Source organism: Nothobranchius furzeri, chromosome 2 (genome assembly GCF_043380555.1).
Source record: "Nothobranchius furzeri strain GRZ-AD chromosome 2, NfurGRZ-RIMD1, whole genome shotgun sequence".
In the NCBI taxonomy this organism is placed as follows: Eukaryota; Metazoa; Chordata; class Actinopteri; order Cyprinodontiformes; family Nothobranchiidae; genus Nothobranchius; species Nothobranchius furzeri.
In genome coordinates this window covers 6,361,024-6,382,327 of record NC_091742.1, presented here as the reverse complement: position 1 = coordinate 6,382,327, position 21,304 = coordinate 6,361,024, and the positions used below count along the sequence as shown (strand labels likewise).

The following is a 21,304-nucleotide window of genomic DNA, read 5'->3' as shown; positions in this document are numbered from 1 at the left end:
TGGCGTTGACATCATAGCGCACAACATTCTGTGGGCGACGGTGGCACAGGAGTTAAGTGCTCACCCCGTAATCGGAAGGTTGCAGGTTCAAGCCCCGCTCAGTCTGTCGCTGTTGTTGTGCCCCAGGGCAGCTGTGGCTACATCGTAGCTCATCCCCACCAGTGTGTGAATGTGTGTGTGAATGGGTGAATGACTGATTGTGTTGTAAAGCGCCTTGGGGGGTTCTAGGACTCTAGAAGGCGCTATATCAAATACAGACCATTTTTCACATCTGGGATGTCTCACTCTGCTTCAGAAGGAGCTGTCCATGGTCTCCACAGTGGAATGCAGTGGGTAGAAGTTTTTTTTTAGGATGGTCATCTTCCCCAACATCCCAGCTTGATGAGCTGCTGCACATGTGATTCAACTCCTGAATTAGGTGTGTTGGAGTAGAGTAACAAGGAAAACAGGATACCGGCTCTCCAGGACCAGGAGTGAGTACCACGGCTCTAGAATGGTGTGCTAACTTCACAAGCACATCCCCTGAAAAGCATACATCACTAAAAGCTGAAAGCTAATGTAAACAACAATGCTGAAAAGAGAAAAAAAGTGCTACAGTTGACACTTCTTTTATTAGACTCTGAACCAAACTCTAAAAAGGAGTGGTCCACATGTTCCTGCGTGTAGCTTCTACTGTTGCTAATGTTGCTAATTCGACTCTTGCATTGTACTCACGTCATTCGTTTGCGTCACGTCCTGGGTGTATTTTCATTGGTTGATTTCAGATGGAAGTCTTTGGTTTTCAAGTGCTGCTTGAAGACTGTTAGAGGCTGACTTTGGTCGTCAGAGTTGCTCAATAAGCTGTCACAGAGCCGGTCACACTGGACGGCCACAGATCTGCAAATCACCCTCACGTTTTTGTCACGATTCTGTTCATGAAGACTTTTATAGGATGGCTACAGTGTGGTCCGGGCTTTAGTCTTTTTCATTTAATATTACAAACTCACAACAATTAGCTTTTTTTTTCATTGAAATTTGACCTTTTTCTGCAAATAAAATGTGAACCTTTTTGTCAGCATTTCAAACATCTGAACATTCACCCCCGAATAAACCAGAAATACCAAAATTTGCTGCTGGTGGTGTCACTTATGCTGGCAAACAACATAAAATTCCATGTAAATAAACAAGTTACGCAAAATTCATTGGCAGTTTATAGGTTTATAAAATTAAGATGTATGTGCAATGAAGTTTTGGAGCTTGGAGCATTCTTAAAACAATCTCTCCTCAAAACTCTGACTGACTAAAGCAAGGTGAGCCTTCACGTTTACTCTAGTTGTTGCTGCAGATCTGTTTAAGTTTGTTGAAAGTGGAAAGGGATCTCCATGCTAAGTCCCTTTGGACATGCTGCAGACGTCCTTTTACTCCCCCTGTTCTTTAGCAGTAATTCTATTGCTTGTTTTCACAGAACAGCCCCCCCGAGATAAGCTTGTTAATTCCCCCAAACGCTCAGCCTTTCACTGCCCTCCTGCTCCACATTTTTTAAAAGGAAATATTTCTCTCATCCTCACCGCACATGCCTGAAACTTGCTGGAGGCATGGTGTCTTGCTTTTAATACATTAAAGCATTAACAGCTATGGGGTGGGAGGTTGGGGGAAGCTGACAGAAACGGAGATGGGAGGAGGGAGATGGAGCTATTTGGAGATTTATGGATCACAGTAATTATGCCGTACAGCCAGGGTGGGACAAAAACTTAGAAAAATAGTGTGTTCATCTAAATTTCAGGGGGAACTGTTTATTCTGATAGGTGATAAGAAAGATGTTATATTTTGTTTTATTTTGTTTAATACCGCTCATTCCAGTGTGGATGATTTACGGCCCTGCGACAGTAAAAGCTTCCACTCCAGTTTGTGCAGTGTTTGGTGGACTCCGGTTAGTGATGGGCAGTCTGGCCTCCTCGCTGCTCTCCCAGGCTATAAAAGTGACCATTAAAATGACAGATGTGTCCCCCTCTGTTTCCGTCTCCCTGTGTCTTTTCTCTCTGTCACACTTTGTGTCTGGACGTGCAGCAGCAGGGGTGTTCCCGGAACCTTTGCCTTTCACCCTTCAACCCCGTTTTCCACCCCACCTCTGATAAGACACCCAGAATGCTCACTTTCAGAATCGTGGAGCTAAAGTGTCCTCTCCACTGTCACCCTTTGGCCCCCTGAGGTCGCAAGGAAAGGCATGTCCTAAAAGAGGTCACGAGAGGGCTTGGGTGGGACTGGGGTTGGAGGATTCCCTAAGGGAGTCTTAGCAGACACTGTCAAACTGTGCTGACATCTGTAAGCTGGCAGATGTTTTATATCCCCCCAGAGTGGGGTTAGACAACAGATCCACAGGTGGAAGGTCTCCTTTTGGATTAGGGTCTGATAACATTGGTGCCTTAAAGTATTGACCCTGGTTTAACACTGAAATTAGTCTTCGACTCATAAAAACGAACATTTAAGTTAAATCAGAAACGAAACTTCTACTTGATTGATCGATCAAGAAGAAAATATGGATTGATGGTGCTGCTATAAAAGCAGAGAAGAACTGCAGTGGAAGAGAAATGTCTTCGTGCTTCATTGTTCTAATTTTCAAATCATTCTAATCATTCTATCATTCTAATTTTAAATCCATCATACCTTTGTGCAACCTCATCCCAGCAAAAACTATTGTAAAATATTTTAGAAAATTTTATTTTTGGCAGAATGAAAGGAAAGAAAGTGAAACATGGTTCTAACATTCCCCATAAAACACGCTTTAAACATCTAAACCATCCCTTTAAAGTAACACTGAGCAGTTTCCTGCTTCTCTGCTCTGCTGTAGCTAGCGCTAACAAAGAGCTAATGCTAACATCTAATACTAGTACTTTAATTAACCACGAAGTAAAAAGATCCACACTGTTGGAAAAAAATGTTACTTACAATTCCAGTAGCAACAAAGCCAGGTCACCATCAGTCCGTGATTTTGTAGCCTCCTTTAGCTCTCTCAAGCTAGTGTAGGCCGCGCTGATGTTCACTCTGGTTTTAGCTCTTTGCTTCACCTCCAAAGACATTACTCTCTTTTACTTCCAGGCTCTGCCATGATGCCAACAGAAAAAGCTAACTTTGGCAAACTCAAAATGCTATCTGCTAGCATTACAGTTAACAGCTGTAAAATAGATAAAGAGCACCTACCCGCTCCACAAAACCATCCAAGGCAAATTTTGGTCAGAGGGTTGCAGAGTGGTGTCTGATATGAAACTGGTCATGTTTCCAACTCAATCACTGAGATCTGTGTTCAAGTTTTAGCCTAAAGTTAAATAAACTATATGTTACTTTAATTGTGGAATTTTTGTACTGTGTGAGTTTTTAAGAAAAATAGTTTTAGTTCACTTATTTTTTTTGCACCAAAATCTCAGTGAATGTCTTAACATGCCACATTCCCACATGATTTGGATTCTTTGATCTTTGTTTCTTCTGACTTTTTATTTTATTTGCTAGAACAGCCAAAGTTGCTTTAAGCTGGTTTTTCCCTATAATTTTCCACCATCACTGTCTTCTCATCATGTCACTTAGCTTACATAATTTACCCATGAAGCAGCTTTGTTTTGTTCCTCCACTGCCAGATCTTCTTTTTTAATGTCGTCCTTTTAAAAGTGAGGAGTCATAAAAGTCGTGAAAAATTAATGAGCTGTGTTTTAGAAAGCCGGTCTGGAGGTTTGTTGTAAATGCAGCGTAGACTGATGTTTTGATTGCTTCTGTTTGAACCAGTTGTGTGTGTGTGTGTGTGTGTGTGTGTGTGTGTGTGTGTGTGTGTGTGTGTGTGTGTGTGTGTGTGTGTGTGTGTGTGTGTGTGTGTGTTCCGTCTATAGGTGGTTCAGAACACCTGTGCTCAGCTTCTGACCAAGTCCTCCAAACACACCCACATCACCCCGCTTCTCCTCCAGCTTCACTGGCTGCCAGTCAACTTCAGGGTTCATTTCAAGATCCTGGTTCTGGTATATAGGGCCTTACATGGACAAGCACCATCTTACATTGGTGATCTTCTCAGTCCCTACACCCCCAGCAGGTCCCTGAGGTCCAGTGATCAAAGCCTACTGGTTGTGCAGCACCAGGCTAAAGACCAAAGGTGGCAGATCATTTGCTGCTGTGGCCCCCAGACTCTGGACCTCTCTCCCCCTGAGCCTGAGATCAGTGGACTCAGTGGTCTCCTTTAAAAAGCAGCTGAAGACTCACTTGTTCAAACGGGCTTTTGTGTGACCTTCTTCACCACTCTCTCTTTATTCTGCTCTCCCCAACTATTCCACCTTCCTCAGGATCCACTAATTTCCCTCTTTCCTATTCTCTCTCTCTTTTTCTTTACATTTTTTAATCACAATTGTCTATTTTTTGCTAATTTTAAATATATTTGTAACCATTTTCTAAATTCTTTTTTATATTTTTACATTTTTTGTTTTTGTGAAGCGCCTCGTGATTTTTATCTTGAGAGGCGCTATAGAACTGATACTTCCTTCTTCTTCTTCTTCTTCTTCTTCTTCTTCTTCTTCTTCTTCTTCTTCTTCTTCTTCTTCTTCTTCTGTGTGTGTATCCTTGAAGGACAGGTGATATGTAATTTTGGAGGTTGACATTTGAATTACAAATTGATTTTAAAACCATCTAAAGTTTGAACCTTGTGTTTCTGTTTTTAACCATTTCCTGATATATTTGCATTAATCATTGGACAGTTCATAGACAAAACAGGAAGTTGTTGCATGCTTTATAAGGTATAATTTTTCATGTGTTGTTGAATTATTAGTTAGAGGTTTTTGATGTTTTTTGTTAATTTCTCCTTTTGTACAGCACTTTTCTGCTAGTGCTGCACTTGATTATTCCCTCATCTCCCCACACACCTATTCACGCCACATATCTGCTCACCTGCTTTTCGTCCCTGTGTAAATAGTCCTTTGTTTCTGTGCTTGTTTGCCAGATCCTCTTGTCTCTTTACTGTTTCCCCCGTTTCTACTGCTTATCATTTTTTGTTTGTTGTTGCACTCTCATTAGCTTTTTTATTTTCTTTACAGGCTGTTTTGTGTTCTTCACTCCTCTGTTGCCTTGCCTGCTGTTTTGGGTCCAATTACACATCTTTTATGACATTAAATAATTTAAATAACATGTTCTGCAGGACTTAAGGGAACATTCAGCTTTAAAGGCCCAGTGTGTAAAAGTAATTGACCCTTTAGTGCCTCACATTTTAGATTGGGTATTGCTCCTATGGTAACCCACATGTATCAAAAAAAGCAATATGTCATCAATGTTATTTAAACACTGGCAGACTGCATGGCCACTTGTCAATACCCAAGTATGCCAGTACGTTTATATGTACTTGAAAAGTATTATCTGGGCAAGTTCACCAGAAAGTCGGTTCTACAGAGTACCTGAGGACAAGGATGGCATTTAGAACACAAGCGCTGCTTGTTATTGTATAATCACCTGACTTTCAAATTTAAGTCTATTTTGTCACTTAAATAACAAGATAAGAACAAATACATATTATTTGTACAATATTTGGTCCACTTTTGATCAAAATGGATAAAATACCAGTATTTCCCACTGTTCAATGAAGAAAAAAAGTGAAATTTTCATCGAAACAGAGCGATTAGGCTACGCTGCTGATGTTTGGGTTAGCCAATTTGCATTTGGAGGGATTGCGAGAGTTAGGGTTAGGGTGCAATCCATTACGAGATATTTTGCTTTCCCAAGTCCACAGAACGATGTATTAATGCATCCCCATTACAATGGGCAGATTTTTTTAGCAAACTTGCCGCAATGTGTACTTAGGATTGGAATAGTACTTGGGTCATCGTTGGTGGTGCTTCACAATGACGTGAGTACACGTGTTCTGACAAGTACACATATTGAGAAACGGCCCAAGTGTCCAGGGAATATGGCTGCCCCCTGGCATATTTCAAGATGGCGCATGACTATGGAGGGTAAACCACAGTTTATGTATATAACTTCAAGCAAATAGAAATATTCAGAATAGACATTGTTGAGAATTATTAATGAAAAATAACATGTTTGTGAATGTAATACACAGAATTTGTGTAAAAATACTACACACTAGGCATTTAAGTTAAATGTAACATGTTTTGTCTTTTGCAAAGTCCTTTTTTTGCACCACTGTGTTCCAAACTGGAAAGCACGTTCATCCTAGATCTGATGATAGCAGCAGGACTAATGTATTGTAGGCAGTGGAATGTAATGTATTTTAGGAACGCATGTTTTGAAATTCAAAGATGAAAAGGTTTAACAGTGAGAAGTGTACTTCGCATGTACACAGAAGCAGTTCAGCTTTTCTTAGTTTTTGAAACAGACCTGAACTTAATTCAGGTCTGAAACATAAAAGGAAGTGCCCTGAAAAATGTTTTAATCTAAAACTTAAGGATTCTAATACTTTTTAAAAATGACTTATTACCCTCTCAGGCTCAAAATAAGTTTTGATAAAAGAATGAACAACTGAGTCCTTCAGGGGTACTTCTGAGTTAAAAAATGCTCATGGCATACGTATGTGGAGTAACCAGGTAGGTAGGTTTTAACTGTTGCAAATCTGCAACGCCTGCCTCCAAAGAGTTATAACCCTTATTTTTTAGAATCAGCACACTAAACTATTAAGCAGTCCTTTGCATGTTTAATCAGAACACTTTACATCTCAGCTGTGCATATTATTTTCGTAGCTTCTTACCCTTCTTACCCTTCCTGCCCTGCTTCTAAGCACTACCAGAGCGTGGCTCATCTCTTTGAGGAAAACCTCAGCTCTTCCTTAAAATTACCACTAAAAGAGAATTCCTCCTCCTTCAGCAGGCCTGCAGCACTGTGTCTTTGAACATTTGACAGCTATAATTTGCTTAAAATACCATCAATAAACTTACGAAGCCGTAAATGCTTAAATACTCAATGGTGAGACGAAACTTAATATTGATTTACTATTGCACAAAAGCACTACGGTATCTTTGATTTTTTAGACATGCATTTTTAGAAATCTTCCTGCCTTATTTCTGCATTTCCTGCGGCTCTTTGATCATATCTAAACTGCAGTGTAAACAGGTGGCATTATGTTAAGCTTAAATCCGTTAATATTCAGCGTTCATTGGTTGCAAGAGGCTTACAAACATTCCGTTGGACATAAAACTGTGTTAAAATAGCAAATAGGAAGTTAACGCTGTAATGACGTGTCAGTTATACTTACTTCTGCTGCGACTGCTCACACACTCAGAAGGCAGCCAATAGGAATGGACGGCATTTTCAAACTGAACAATAACCAGCAGACTCTCCACCTGATCCTGTTCTGAGGTCAAGTCTTTTCCCTTTTGTTTGTTTTGATTATATTTGCCACAAATGCATCTTTTTTAGAGTTTCTGCCTCCAGCTATTATTTAAACATGGATTGGGCTGCAACATGAGGGATCCCATTGAGCAAAACTTTCCCACAACGTCTGATTTCTGTGCACTGTTGACACAACAAAGCGATTTGTCACTAATCTCCATCGTAAAGGACCTCCTGCCTTGCTGGGTCAGACTTAAGGGTCATCACATGACCATAAACGAGGAGCTAATGATCAGCAGGACCACAGACCTTTTAGTTTTATGATTTGTGAGCATTAACCCAAACCGACAGGTCGAGTCAAGCATCATGTGACAGGATCCCATCTCTATTGGCCCATAAATACAAAAAGCAGGTGCGGTTGTGCGTCTGTGTTTACAATGCTTCTTGTCTAGAGATTAAAAACGAACTTTTCAGCAAAGTTCACGACAATGGTGATCTGTTTGTACAAGAGCAGCGTCGCAACCGCAGCCTCCTGTCTTTTAATGACTGAACAAACAAGCCGGCAGACAAAATAGAGCCTGTTTTTTACAAAGGGGGAGGGAAAGGGCCAAGATCTAGTTAAAGAAGAAGCTTGGACCCACATGAAAAGAAACAGGGAGGAGGAAAGATGCCTGGGTGTTCCTCCAGCATTGTTTAGCCCTCTGCCTTTGAGGGACACCCGTCATAGGTCAGGTGGCCCACACAGGTGCCTTGATGCTGCCTGATTCGTTGGCCTTAAAAGGAGGCTTCAGTAAACAGGCTGCACGAAGGGAACAATAGTGATGATCCTGAAGACGTGAGGGAGAAAGACGAAATAGATTCTTTAGAAAGCACCTGAGGGGTAGAGTGAGATAATCTGTTTTCCTTTTACTTACAGCCCCGCCCCCTTTTGCAGAGTGGAGTAAGGAGTATCAGACTGTTACACAAGCCACCTTAAGAAAGTTCTCTCACCTAGCTTTGAGCCCTATTCTTACCCTTGCCCGTTTCCATGACCACCAGACCTCTTACCGACCGGACAAGTGGGATCTTCAACAGAACCAAAGCTTTTGCCGAAAACCTGCTTCGGATAACGCTGCACCGTCGCCAAACGAGCTTGTCATGACCACATTGTTTGTGTTGATGTTGTGTTAGTATGTGTGTGTGTGTGTGTGTGTGTGTGTGTGTGTGTGTGTGTGTGTGGTCCTGCTGCCAGGAGGAATGCCAAGTTCCCTCTCACCCAGTGAGGAATGTGACAGGGAAAGCAGCAGAGGGCGGGGGGAGTGCAACAGGAAAACTACGGATGAAGCCCGGACAAGCAAAGTAATTGGAATTACATTAATGATGAGTAATTTCCTGTTCGTGTTCCAGCTGCATGAAAGTAATTTCCTCAGCCACAGAAAGGATGCTCTAGGTTGTAAACAAACACCTTTAGCAACCTGGCCTGGTAGTCACTGTGGTTGCTTTCAGGTCAGAATAAGAATACGTTTAAAACAGAGCTCGGGTTGTTACCCTTCCCAGGTGGAAACGTGTTAGTCTGAGAGGTTTTATAAGCCGTCTGGAGAAAGGATGACCTTTCACAACCCAGTTAAGTCTCTCGTTTCCCTTTTCCTTTGAAAGTGTGGTCATGGTGATAAGATGACAATGTGTGTTTCTAGTGTGTTAGAGAAACAGTTTTTTGTGTTATTATTTCCTTTTAAATGCTGATCAAACAAGAGGGATTGAAGCACATTGGGGTGACTTATGCTAGCTTGTGCGTATGAACATGTTTAAGAAGCAGTTGTCATCAAATGAAGTTTGTTTGAACATTCCCAGTTGTTTTTGACACACAATAAATAAATGTAAAAGGATACACGTGTATTTTTAAAAAATATTCTGGGTAAATAAAAAAAAACATTGAAAGGTTGCATTTAAGGTGCTTTTTTACGGGACTGGTTCTGTTAGGTGTTTTTCTTATTTCAGACTCACATGACAAATGTTGTCTGTGTCTCCTGAGTAACTGAGGTTGAACATCATCTATTTTTTACAGTGTACATTTGGAATTCATCCTAAACCTTTATCGATTTTGCAAGATGCAAGGTTCAGCTAATGTGAGACAGCTTCAGGAAGCGTTGGTGACCCAATTTAAAGGGTCAATAGCAACAACAAAAGAGACACTTATTTTGTGGGCAACTCAGGTTTAATAAACTGTGCACCGGTATATTTCACTCCTTTAAGCCTACTTTACCTGTAAGACCACCATGAATGCTGCATGTGTCAAAGTTGATTGCGATACAAATATAAGGACTTTATTTAAAATTCTCACACAGTGCAATTTAATCAATTTTAAGGGTCTGTTCAAATCTTACTGACGCGTTAAAAAATACAGGCAACCGAGTGAGTGTGGCATTCAATGTTCTGGAATTTTAGATTCAAGTAGGAAAAAAGATTAATAGACTAATTTCAGTGTACACAAGGTTGGTATTAAAGGTGCATTTGACACTGTTGATCACAACACCTTAACAGACTTGGTGACTCGGTGGGGATCTCTGGAACTGTTCTAGACTAGTTTAGATCGTACCCTTCTAACAGAAGTTACAGTGTCTGTATAAACCAAATCATGTCAGATTCTACCGATCTGATCTGTGGGGTACCCCAAGGCTCTGTTTTGGGTCCACTGTTGTTTCTGCTGTACATCCACCCTCTTGGGCAGAAAATTTATTTCTTTCCGTAATGTCTCATCACCTATATGCAGATGACATTCAGCTGTACTGCTCTTTTAAGGATTCTGAGTTCTATAAACTGTCTGAATTACTAGAGTGTCTATCAGCTATCACCAGCTAGCTAGAAGATAACTTCCTTCAGTTAAACTCTGAAAAGACTGAATGTCTGATCATTGCCCCTGAGAGCATGTTTCCCCTGATTAGACAAAAACTTGGTCATTTATCCTCTGCCTTCAAGTCAAACTTGAGGAATTTGGGTGTTATTTTTGACTAATGAATGTCTCTTGAAGGCCACTCAAAAACGTTGGTCCGAAACTGTTTTATCACTTAAGAAATATCTCCAAACTGCGAAAGTTGGTGTCAAAACATGAACTTGAAATGGTTATCCATGCCTTTATCTCCTCCTGACTAGATTACTGAAACACACTTTTCACACCTCAAATTTGTAATCTTTCATCTGTTTATGAAAGTTTATAATTTTATGACTTAATTTTTTACGATGTTAATCTATTTTTATTTAGAGATCATTATAAATTTATGACTATGTTTCATTTTGTTTTGATCCATGTGAAGCAATTTGTAATTCTATGTGTGTGATAAGTGCTATATAAATAAAATTTGCTTACTTATAATGTAGAAATAAAATAAAAATGACATCCTTTGGTAAAATTTTGTCAATGCAACCACTTTAAACAAAGCTGGAGCTTTATGCCGGCTGTCGTCAAATCACAATTGTCGGCGCTGCTGCAGTATTAGCTCGCAGGACACTGCAGCCCCACTTTCACTGATGGTAAACAGTTACGTCCCTCCTTCTTTTGTTTTGAAAGGAGAAAAGCTGACAATCCCCGCAGCCAGCTGGATATGAAATATGTTTCAGTTTAACCTTCCTTACAAAATGACTGAAACATTAGACTCTTTAGGCATTTTCACACTGTAAAATTCTCCCAATTTTTTTTACGTATTGCACCTTTAATGTTCGAGGAAAATAAAGTGTTACATTAGGGTTGGACAATAATTTAATAACGATATTGATCAATAGACGTGTGGTGCAACAGAAAAAAAACTGAGACTTCAATAAAAAGTTTCCTTTATTTTCAATGTAGCCTATCGATTAGCTTAATGCTAGACTCATTACCTACTCCCAGCCAATCAAAACAGACCCAGGCCTGCTCTGTCACCAAGCCCTCCTCCTTCAAACCTAAATAGACAGCATGTCATATAACAAGATGTTGCAGCAAGCAGAGGTGGAGGAAATTATCCAGAAGAAACGTTACAGAAGTTCACCAGCATGGTAATATTTATTCTTTTTAATTTAGATTTTTACAAGTCTGACACAAAAAAAAAGCTTGTTTGCAAAAGTTGCAGAGGATTTATGAAAACCAAATCTTGTAACACAACCAACATGTTTTATCATAAAGTAAAATGGCCAGGGCTACATTTCAAATATGTTTTCTACATTTTTTATAGTTGTCGATAATTATTGATATCAAACAATATGAATATGTTTTAATGGATATGCTTTTTTACCATATCGCTCTGTCCTATGTTAGATACAATCATCTGTTCCAGATCATCTTCAATAAGCTCGAACAACGGTCATTCATATTTTAGTCCAGATTTTACAATCTTTAGAAGACATGTGATGGGATTGTTGATTAATTTTGTATGGGTGCCAGCACATCGTGGTGTTGTTTGACAATGAGGTTGCAAAAAGAGATTGCGTACACATAAATATCAACATCAGCAAAGCCGAAGTGAAGAGGGTGATACAACCGCAAACCTGGGAAAGGACTGGGAGGATTTGGACGCAATAGGGTCAATAGTTGTATTTTCATTATAGGAAAGCAACTAACAGCGAAATGTGATCGCTGTGGAATAAATGAAGCCACAGAACATGTTCTGTTGGATTGTCAAGATTATCAAGAAGAAAGAAGTCAACTAAAACTTGGGATAAAGCATGATTAAGCTATAGGATTTAACTCTTTTCGCTTGATGCATAGATCTGTGCACTGATCGTTGTTTGCAGCAAAAATCTCAAATAGAAACTTGGAAGTCACTAGTGTTAGCTGAAGCTCAAGGTAAGGCAGAATGAAGTTAAATGAAATGAAACCCCCAAGAGTCTTTCCAGGAGATGTAATAAATGATCCGAAGAAATGACATCTTGTTGCTTGTTTCTCTCCTGACTTAGACTACCTGTCCAAAGTGTTGAGGAACTACACTGAACAGGCCTGTGACGGCGACTTCCTTTCCGTCCATTGTCCACCCCGCACCACAATCACCATCCAGTCAGCTTTTTATGGAAGGAGAAGTCCCTCTGATCTCCAACATTGCCCACAGACCTACCAGGATCCCCCAAGCTGTTATCATTCTCAAGAGAATGATCATTATTGTTCTGTGTCTACTGCACTACAGGTAAACCATCAAGTTCACAAATCCTGTTTTTGTAATGATTTTAGTTTTTGTTCCTTCTACATGAGTGTTGGTTTTGTCCATCAGAATCCATATCCGGCTCCAAACCACCTGCTTTGATGATGTTTCACGCCCCGTTAGAGGTTAACTATCGTAGGATAGTCTGGTTATGTAACACTTATGGGGAAGATATGGGTTTGTGTATTCCCGGGATACAAAGTGATTTCATGAAGGTTTCTTCTCAGGATCCTCTCTGAATGACAATGCGTCTGGACTGGAAGGTACCGACACCGGCACGATCTGTTCAGTGGCCATGCTGGCAGTTATTCTTAGCTCCTCTGCCTTTTCGGAGTCAAACATTCTCTTTTACGGGGAGGAAAGCCACGAATGCATTCACACAGAGGGCACATTGTGCTGATGTGAGAGACTGACTGACTGCTATGCCACCCACATGAGCAGAACGGCCACCTGTTCATGACTGGGTTTGTTGGTGTTGGGGTAAAAAGGATTTTATAAAAGAATGCTAGATTTGTTTGCTGATCATTGAAGATCTTTGCTTATTCCAATAAAAAAAAGTATTGTTCAAAAAGAATTTAATGGAAATATGTTACTTGCCAGCTAAAATGACTTCCTAATGATAAATTATAGCAATAATTGTAGATTTGTTCTCGCCTTCCAAATTAGGTTAAGATATTTATCCATATGGTTCCATTTCCAAGCATGCATGATCCTAAAATTCAGTATTTTTTTCATTTTCATCGCTCTTGGACACCCAGGAATCCATATCAGCTCTTCTCTTCTTTTATAGAAGCGCTGTCTGTCCATGCTTGGTTCAAGTGATTTTATCGTGTTGATTAATTATTAAATTTTAGAATAAAATAACCATGATAATAATTGTATTTAATTATTTGTATTGAGTGACCTATCTGGTTATAAGGCAGAGCAGTTTGTGCAAAAAGGTTTGGTGTTATCTAGCTAAAATGTGAATTCATCATCCACTGGCAAATGTTTTGGTGTATTTTCTTATCCAATCGTGAGGGGTTTATTAAAAATAACAAATGCGGACTTGTTCGGTGAATATTGCTGTTTAATTTTTTATGTTTTTAAATATTCAGGGGTCAATATTTGTACTATTAAATTATATATCATTTTAAAAAAGTTGGATTCATTGAGCAGATTCCTTCCTGTAATTCCCAGGATAATATTGTGAGTTGGAGCGCTCTCACCTGAGTTACAGCACGCTTAAAGCAATGCCAGGAAATGAAAAGTACAGATTTTCCAAAGTTTTTCTTGCTTACCTTGGCTTTCCGTAGTATGAGCAGTCTGTTTGAAGTAGCTTTAGATGTGCAGGCTGCTGGCTTATTGTTCTTTCTCCAAACCCATCTCTGTTACTCTCCTTCTTTAGAAAATGCTGGATGAGTGCCAGGACAGAAGGAGCTGTCAAGTCCTTGTCAACAGCCGCGTGTTTGGGACGGACCAGTGTCCAGGCAGCAGTAAATACCTCATTGTCTGGTACAAATGCAGACCTAGTAAGTCCCTCATCACCCTGCTTTCTTCCTGGCAGTGACACACATTTCTGTCCCACCCTGTGAAGGATCATTTCTCCCACGTTTGGAAAGAAATACAAATGGGTGAGGTCTCTTTATGTGCACAAATATTAACAATTAAAGGAAATTATTTTTTTCAAACACAATACATGCCTGGATTAGCTTTCCTGTAAACAATTTAAGGATTACTAGACTATTTATAGAAGTTTTCATCAGAGTAGAGCTGCTATGGCAATTTTAACAGTACAAATGCCATACAGACTACGTTACATGTTAAAAACCTTTTTTAAAATTTTGGACAAACATGGGCTCTCGTAGACATGCAGACTTAAAGTGGTAGTGTGTAGTTTCCTGTCGCTTTGGAGCAGTACATACATTTCTGGATAGTTTACACCAAATCGCCATGACTGTCGCTAAAAACGGCAAATGTTCTTACCTGTGGAGCAGAAAGCATGCAACCTCAACGTGTCCTCAGACGTTGATGGTCCTTCAGTTAATTCCAGCAAATGCAATGCTGATTTTAGTTTTCTGATGCTGTAGTTTCCAGATCTGACTTACTGCATTTACCACAGGAAAAGTTAGCTAAACGAAAAAGTGGCATTTCCAAATCTGCACGCTCTTTTTGAGACTCTTTCAAAATGCATTTTTTTCTGTGATGTCTCAACAAATGCAACATTTAACCTGCAGAAAATAAAATGAATAATGTAAAAATAAAATTACTAAATTCTGATGGATCAAGCACACGCGGAGAGGAAAATGATGAAACAACGAAATAAAACAAAATAAAACGAACAAAATGATCCCTCACGGAACCCTCTCTGGCTCCATGTTGCATCCGTGGAATGATTTTGCTTCAAAATATGTCATTTTTGGCAGAAAGTCATCCCATTGACTGACGGAGACGCTCCTCTGTTTCCAAAACAGCAGCAGTATCGGTCATGTAACTACCTCCTAGATACGCGAACCGACATGGGGTCTCGCTTTATGAGCTAGATATTACGCATCAGTGTGGCTGGACTCATCACTACTGAGCCAACAAATTAAGAGTATCACTCCAGAGGAGAGCCACAACAGCACCATAATCTCACCCAGGTTCTAGCACCCATTCAAGTTCAGGGCTGTGCCGAGTCATGCAGCACTGAGCTGGGTAAAATTTCTCGCAAGAGTGACCACAAGTGAGCATTAATGCACCGATCCTCGCCTCCTGGCTTTTTATTTCTGTCTCCGTTGGATGTCAGGGCCAATCAACGGCTCTTTGTCCGATGCCACTTAACCGGTGACTCCTCAGGGCAGGAGAGAAAGACCACATGGGGTGTCTGTGAGGCACAACAGGCAGGTGTCACTGCCTCTGAATGGAGAGGTGGATGGAGAGTGGGTGGGTGTGAGATGGAACAGGAGTGAATCCGTCACCAGGAAATATCCTGCTTGATTCATCTACTCTCTCCTGGATCTGCATTCCTGTTCCACTCCCCACATGGGCGGAGGACATGGCGGCTGTTTTCATTTGCCGGCCGGTGGAGCTGCTCTTTCCTGTCACAGGTCATTTTGACTGGATGTGTTTGAGGAATGTCCCTGCATGGCTCTACATGTTCACCGGGACTCTTTTTCTCCCCAGCCTTAAACCATGCTGATGTACAGATGTGTAAAAATGCATGTTTCAGTAACAGAACCTCTCATTTTTTTCTTTTTAACAGATGAATATAAGAGTAAGGTGGCGTGTGAGGAGGAGAAGATGAGGCTGAATTGCAAACGAGGAATGCAGATTGCCGTTTACTCCGCCTTGTTTGGTCGAACTTTGCAGGGCACAATGGAGTGTCCTCCTCATCACAGAAGGGTGCCACCAGTTGGTGAGACATGATATATTTTTGTCATTCACAGCTTATATGAAAGTTTAGTGTCTGAAAAAAGTTTTGAAGTGATTTTAACCCTCTGGAGGCAGGCGTTGCAGATTAGCAACAGTTAAAACCTACCTACCTGGTTACTCCACATACGTATTTCATGAGCATTTTTTAACTCATAAGTACCCTTGACGGACTTAGTTGTTCGTCCTTTTATCAAAACTTATTTTGAGCCTGAGAGGGTTGAGTAATTTCACGTGAAAAATGACACTTTTGTAGGGTTAGGGTTAAGGTTTCTTGTAGCATTTGATGCTAACTGCTCGTTTACAGTTACCTTAGGATGAAGGGTTATGTACAAGTTGAGGTGTGATTATATTATAGTCATAGTGAGGTAACAATATTATCATTCTTTCAAAACAAAATAACCCCTTATTGCTTAACAATTTGATCACGCTTTATTCATAGGCAAGTCAAGGCAGCTTAATTTATAGAGCACATTAATGTGCCTCTTTTACAAGACACACCATGCCGGCAAATAGGCGTAATATTACCGCAATGGTATGTCTATAAACGCGCCATGCCGGCATGGCGTTGCACGAATTTTGCGGCATTCGTTCCGCCTCGCTTGGTAGTAATATTGCTGTAATGGTCTGTTGTATGCGCCCGGGCGATGTCATGATGACGTGGGGAGCTCCGGCTGGCAAATTTATTGAAAATGAATGTAAACACAGGCAATAAGGTTTGCTTTTTGAACAAAATCAGCTGAGATGGCAAAGTGGAGCGCCACAGCGCTCCACGAGCCTCTCTGTTAGAGCTGAAGCTCAGATCACCAGAGACCGCACAGGAACTGATGGGGACAGACACCTTTAGGAGCTGCTTGTTAAAAAAAACTTAACGATCACGGCTTCAATCGCAATAAAAAGCAAGTTATGTCCTAATATAAACGGAAGTCTGCGGCAGCGCAGAGACCGCCCCTGTACCCCCTTCATGCCGCCATCACCTAATCTTTTATAAAATTGCCACGATTGCGCCACATTACCGCCACGGTCTCATCTTATAAACGACCTTTACCCTCCCCAGGGAGCCGCGTTAAATCCTGTTTTGAAAACGCTCTGGTCCTGTAAAAACAGCTCTCGTAACTAAAAGCATCTCCACCCTGTTTTGTTCTGACCCGTGGTTCTACCAGCTGATTGTTTCCAAGGGATCTCAGAGCCCTAATGGGTGTATATACAGGAATGAGATCTGCCATGTATTTTGGTCCCATGTCATTGAGTGATTTATAAACTAGTAGGAGCACTTTGAAATCTATTCTGTAGTTTACGGGTAACCAGTGTAGAGATCTAAGAACAGGAAAGATGTGCCCCGTTCTCTTAGTTCTTGTTAAGACTCTAGCAGCAGCATTCTGAACAAGCTGCAGTTGCTTCACAGCTTTTTTGGAAAGACCAGTTAGGAGACCATTGCAGTAGTTCAGCCGACTAGAAATAAAAGCATGAATAAGTTTCTCTAAATCTGGTCTGGACATGAGACCTCTGACTCTTGATATTCTATGAAGGTGATAAAACGCTGATTTACTTATAGCCTTAATATGTCCAGACAAATTCAGGTCGGAGTCAATAATAACACCAAGATTTTTTAATCTGGGTTTTTGTCTTTATTCCCCTGGAGTCCAGCTGAACAGTTATTCTATCCTTCTTGTTGCCAAAGACAATAACTTCAGTCTTGTCTTTGTTTAGTTGAAGGATGTTTGACTGCATCCAGTCGTTTACTTGCTCTAGGCACTGACAGAGTGAGTCCAGTAGCCAATAGTCACTTGGTGATAGGGCTAGGTAGATCTGGGTCTCATCAGCACAGCTATAATAGGCGATGTTGTTATTAAGTATGACCTGACCCAGGGGGAACATATATAGATTAAAGAGTAGTGATCCTAGAATTAAGCCTTGGGGGACTCCACATGTCACGGTGATCCGCTTTGATTGGTAATCCCTAATGGAGACAACATAACCCCTGTCTTTGAGATAGAATTAGAACCAGCCAAGCACTGTGCCTGATAGTCCCACCTAGTTTGTGAGTCTGTCCAGAAGGATGTTATGGTCCACAGTATCAAAAGCTGACCTCAGACTAACCTTGAATTTATGCTATAAATTCAAGGTTAGTCTGAGGTCAAAGGATGAATTTGAAGCTTTGCAGTGAGATGTAAACTAGTTATGCAAATCCAATAAATGTGTGCACATGTCAAAAAGAGTCATGCAAGTCTTCTATATTTATGACCTAAGAGTGAAGCTTCAACTCTTGTCTTTCATTAATGAACCCTAACCCTAGCTGAACATGTCAGGACAAATGAGCCACAATGCTCCCACATTTTCAGTGCCTGCTGGATCTCCTGGTTTTTATTTTTTTTTATTTTTATATCACTTTAGTAACATTGCCTGAAGATGTTGTTGTGGTTTGTTAAGACTTCATCATTTCCTCTATCGCCTCTAGCTGCACACGTTGTGGAGGGAACACTGCGATCTTATTTGTTTACACTTCTACTATTTCAGATTTCAGACTTCACCTTGTTTTAAAGGAAGAAAGGATCACACACACACACACACACACACACACACACACACACACACACACACACACACACACACACACACACACACACACACACACACACACAGCGCCAGAGGAATTGGGTGGAATGTAGATCCGATGTCATCCAAAGCACAGACTGGCATGTAGAAGAAGGACGTATTGGGTTCCTTACGAGTATGAATGTGTGTTCGAGAGAGTACATGGGACTTCCACATGTATATGCATTCTTGTTTAGAGGAATTTTAATTGTCAAAAGTTACTGGGCAGCCTTTCATTTACCTATTCCACTCAGAATTGGACTTCTAAACAAGTAGCCTATACTTACATTCATTAACGGGGAAGGTGTCTGTTTTCTGCATCTCATTTAGTCTAGTTTACATTTAATAGCAGCCTGATGGGAAAAAGACTGGTCAAGTTCAGAATTCCAATTTAGGCTCATATTTTAGGTTTGGATGGGTTTTGTTGAGACTCAGAGCTGGAGAATGGGATTTTCCACTGTTGTTTTTTTTTTTAAATTGGCTTATATGAGTTGTGATATCTCTCCGTTTTGTGTCTGGTTGTCTCATTTTGACAGATGAGTTGAGCAGCCTGACAAAGACCTCCGTCTGATATACAGAACGTCTTTGTGTGAGGACGTATACGTATCTCTGGGAGTCTTATTGTGAGCACTGATGGCTGCTTTGAAGCGGTCTGGTCCTTCTACAGGTGGATCAGGAATGTGTGACAGGTAGTGGTAGCAGGTGAGACCCAAATGGCTCGGTATTTGGTTTCAGACTCAGGCTCAACTACAGTAGCTCTCAGCGCTGCTGGAAAGGAAAACAGACTCGGAGCTGAGGAGTCGGTGGTTGTTGTTAGCTGACATATTAGCTTTGTGTTATTTCATCTGTGCATCAGAGACACACAAACACATTGTGTCTCAGTTTTACTATTATGCCCCCCCCCCCCCCCACCTCCCCCATAACTGCCTGCTCAGGGCGTTTCAGACAGGTTTATGGAGTTTTAGTGAGGTTTCCCCTGTCATCTCTGCCTTTGATGTGGTTTGCGTGCCGCCACCAGCAGGAAGTGAGGGTATCTTGAGTGGCAGCTCAGTCACGGGCTGTTAATTATTATTGTCCACTTCTAAAAGGATGATAATGGTTCTGCTTGTGTGCTGGCATGTGTTCATATTTTACCTTGTAAGTCGTACTCGGGGATTTAAAAAAGGCCAGAAGCACCTGAATCATCACAGAGGAGTCAGCTGGAGCAGAGAGTGGCAGAACACAGGATTTTGAGTCTTTTTTCCTGATATTTGGACATCTATCCTCTGATTGGATAACAAGAACGTAACTCTACCACTGACTCTATTTGCTGTGCAAGGTGGATGTTTTATCTCCACAAATAACACAAGCCTGGAGGAGTTCTGCCATGTGGTGGAGTTGCTGCTCCTCTACTATCCAAGATGTTCTCTGCTGTTTCTCTCCTGGACGCTAAACCAACAACAGCCTTCCCCGTCTTGAGTCAAGATGGATGAATCCATGAATGTTAAGTGACAGTGTGACGTAGATCTGTCAGATTTTTCTAATCCTACTGTGTCACCTTCTATTTTCTATCAGAAGCTAATGCAGGAGATCGGTGTAGGAGACTATTTTCATATTAAGCCTGCATGTAAAACTCAGAAATAATAATCAAAAAAAGTTTCAGTGTTCCACACCTTTAAATAAATATCTCATGAACCACTTGATGATTAATAATAATACTCCCAGACACAAATCATTGAATCTAGTCCAAGATGGTCACCACACCTACTTGAACTTAAACAAACAAAATAAAGATCATATATAGTCGCTGTTACAGATGTTGGACTAAAATGTGTTGTTATTGCAGCCGAGAGTCATCGTCAATAGTTGACGCAGTTGTAGCGTTATGGTTTATGCTCTTTTATGAAAGAGGAACCATTCTACATTTTAATTTGTGATATTAATTTTATTAAATTAATAACCAAATTGTATAGTTTTAAGAAGACTCAAAGGTTGTTTTCATCGATAAACTGTCGATAATATCCGTGGGTCTGTGTTTCAGTTCAATGAAGAAACAAGTTTGACAATTAAAAGTTTTAATTCTTCAAATTAAACTAATGATTTTGAAATTGACAAACAGGAAATAACAATCAACATTGGCAAATTTGTGGGACAATCTTTAACAGTTGATATGCTGTTCTTGCTCAAATAGACCTTGTGATGAGTGTGTGAAGATTGAATATGAGGTGAGCTGAGTGCGTGTGTGCATCTGATTTTGCTTCAGGAAGAAACAGGTGTCTGAGTGAAAAGTGATGGTTTGAATAAACTTAGGTTTAGTTGGAAAAGATGCATCAAAACGCTATCTGTCGTGTTCTGCCTCACCGAAAATCGGACTCCCTGTTGGACCCGGGACGTCACCTTAGGATGATGTTTCATCCAGGGCACCTTGGCTGGCAAAGAAGACAAAGATGCGCCACGAACCGGTCCAGAGTTGCCCTCGGTACACGTTGGTGGTAAAGCGTTTTGTCGATGCGTTTTGTTAAGTTTAGTTCACTCAGAAATCAAAAGACTCAGTATGAGTCTGCGCTAGAAGTTGCGATTCAGCTGTTCTGTCTGGCTGACAGGAACAGCGTGGGGGGGGGGGGGGGGGAAATGAGCCAATCGGCTCCGTCCACCCTTTGGTTTTTCAGGTCCTCTCTCTTTCGTTGTCCAACACGAACTGAATCATAAGACTGAAACTTACCAAAAACCTTTCTCTTCTCAAAGCAAACGTGTGCGTCAGCAAATGTGTTTTGGAGTTTACTGTGAGAATCTGTGTGTGGGTGTGTTTGAGTGTGTGTGCTTGAGTGTGTGTGAAGGTCGATAACAAACATCCTCAAACATTATTTAATTAAGTATGGATTCATTAATCCATTATAATTACCCAAAGCATA

General features: G+C 40.7%; 1 protein-coding gene across 1 annotated transcript in view; it reads left to right on the top strand.

Moving 5' to 3' along the window:
- The window catches only part of LOC107377641 (protein eva-1 homolog A), a 97,790-nt gene that overhangs the window by 14,263 nt on the left and 62,223 nt on the right, over positions 1-21,304 (top strand). The window contains exons 2-4 of the mRNA XM_015947391.3: positions 12,190-12,413; positions 13,816-13,939; positions 15,652-15,804. Of these exons, the coding sequence (XP_015802877.3) occupies positions 12,190-12,413; positions 13,816-13,939; positions 15,652-15,804 (501 nt within the window). The remainder of the gene's footprint in view (positions 1-12,189; positions 12,414-13,815; positions 13,940-15,651; positions 15,805-21,304) is intronic.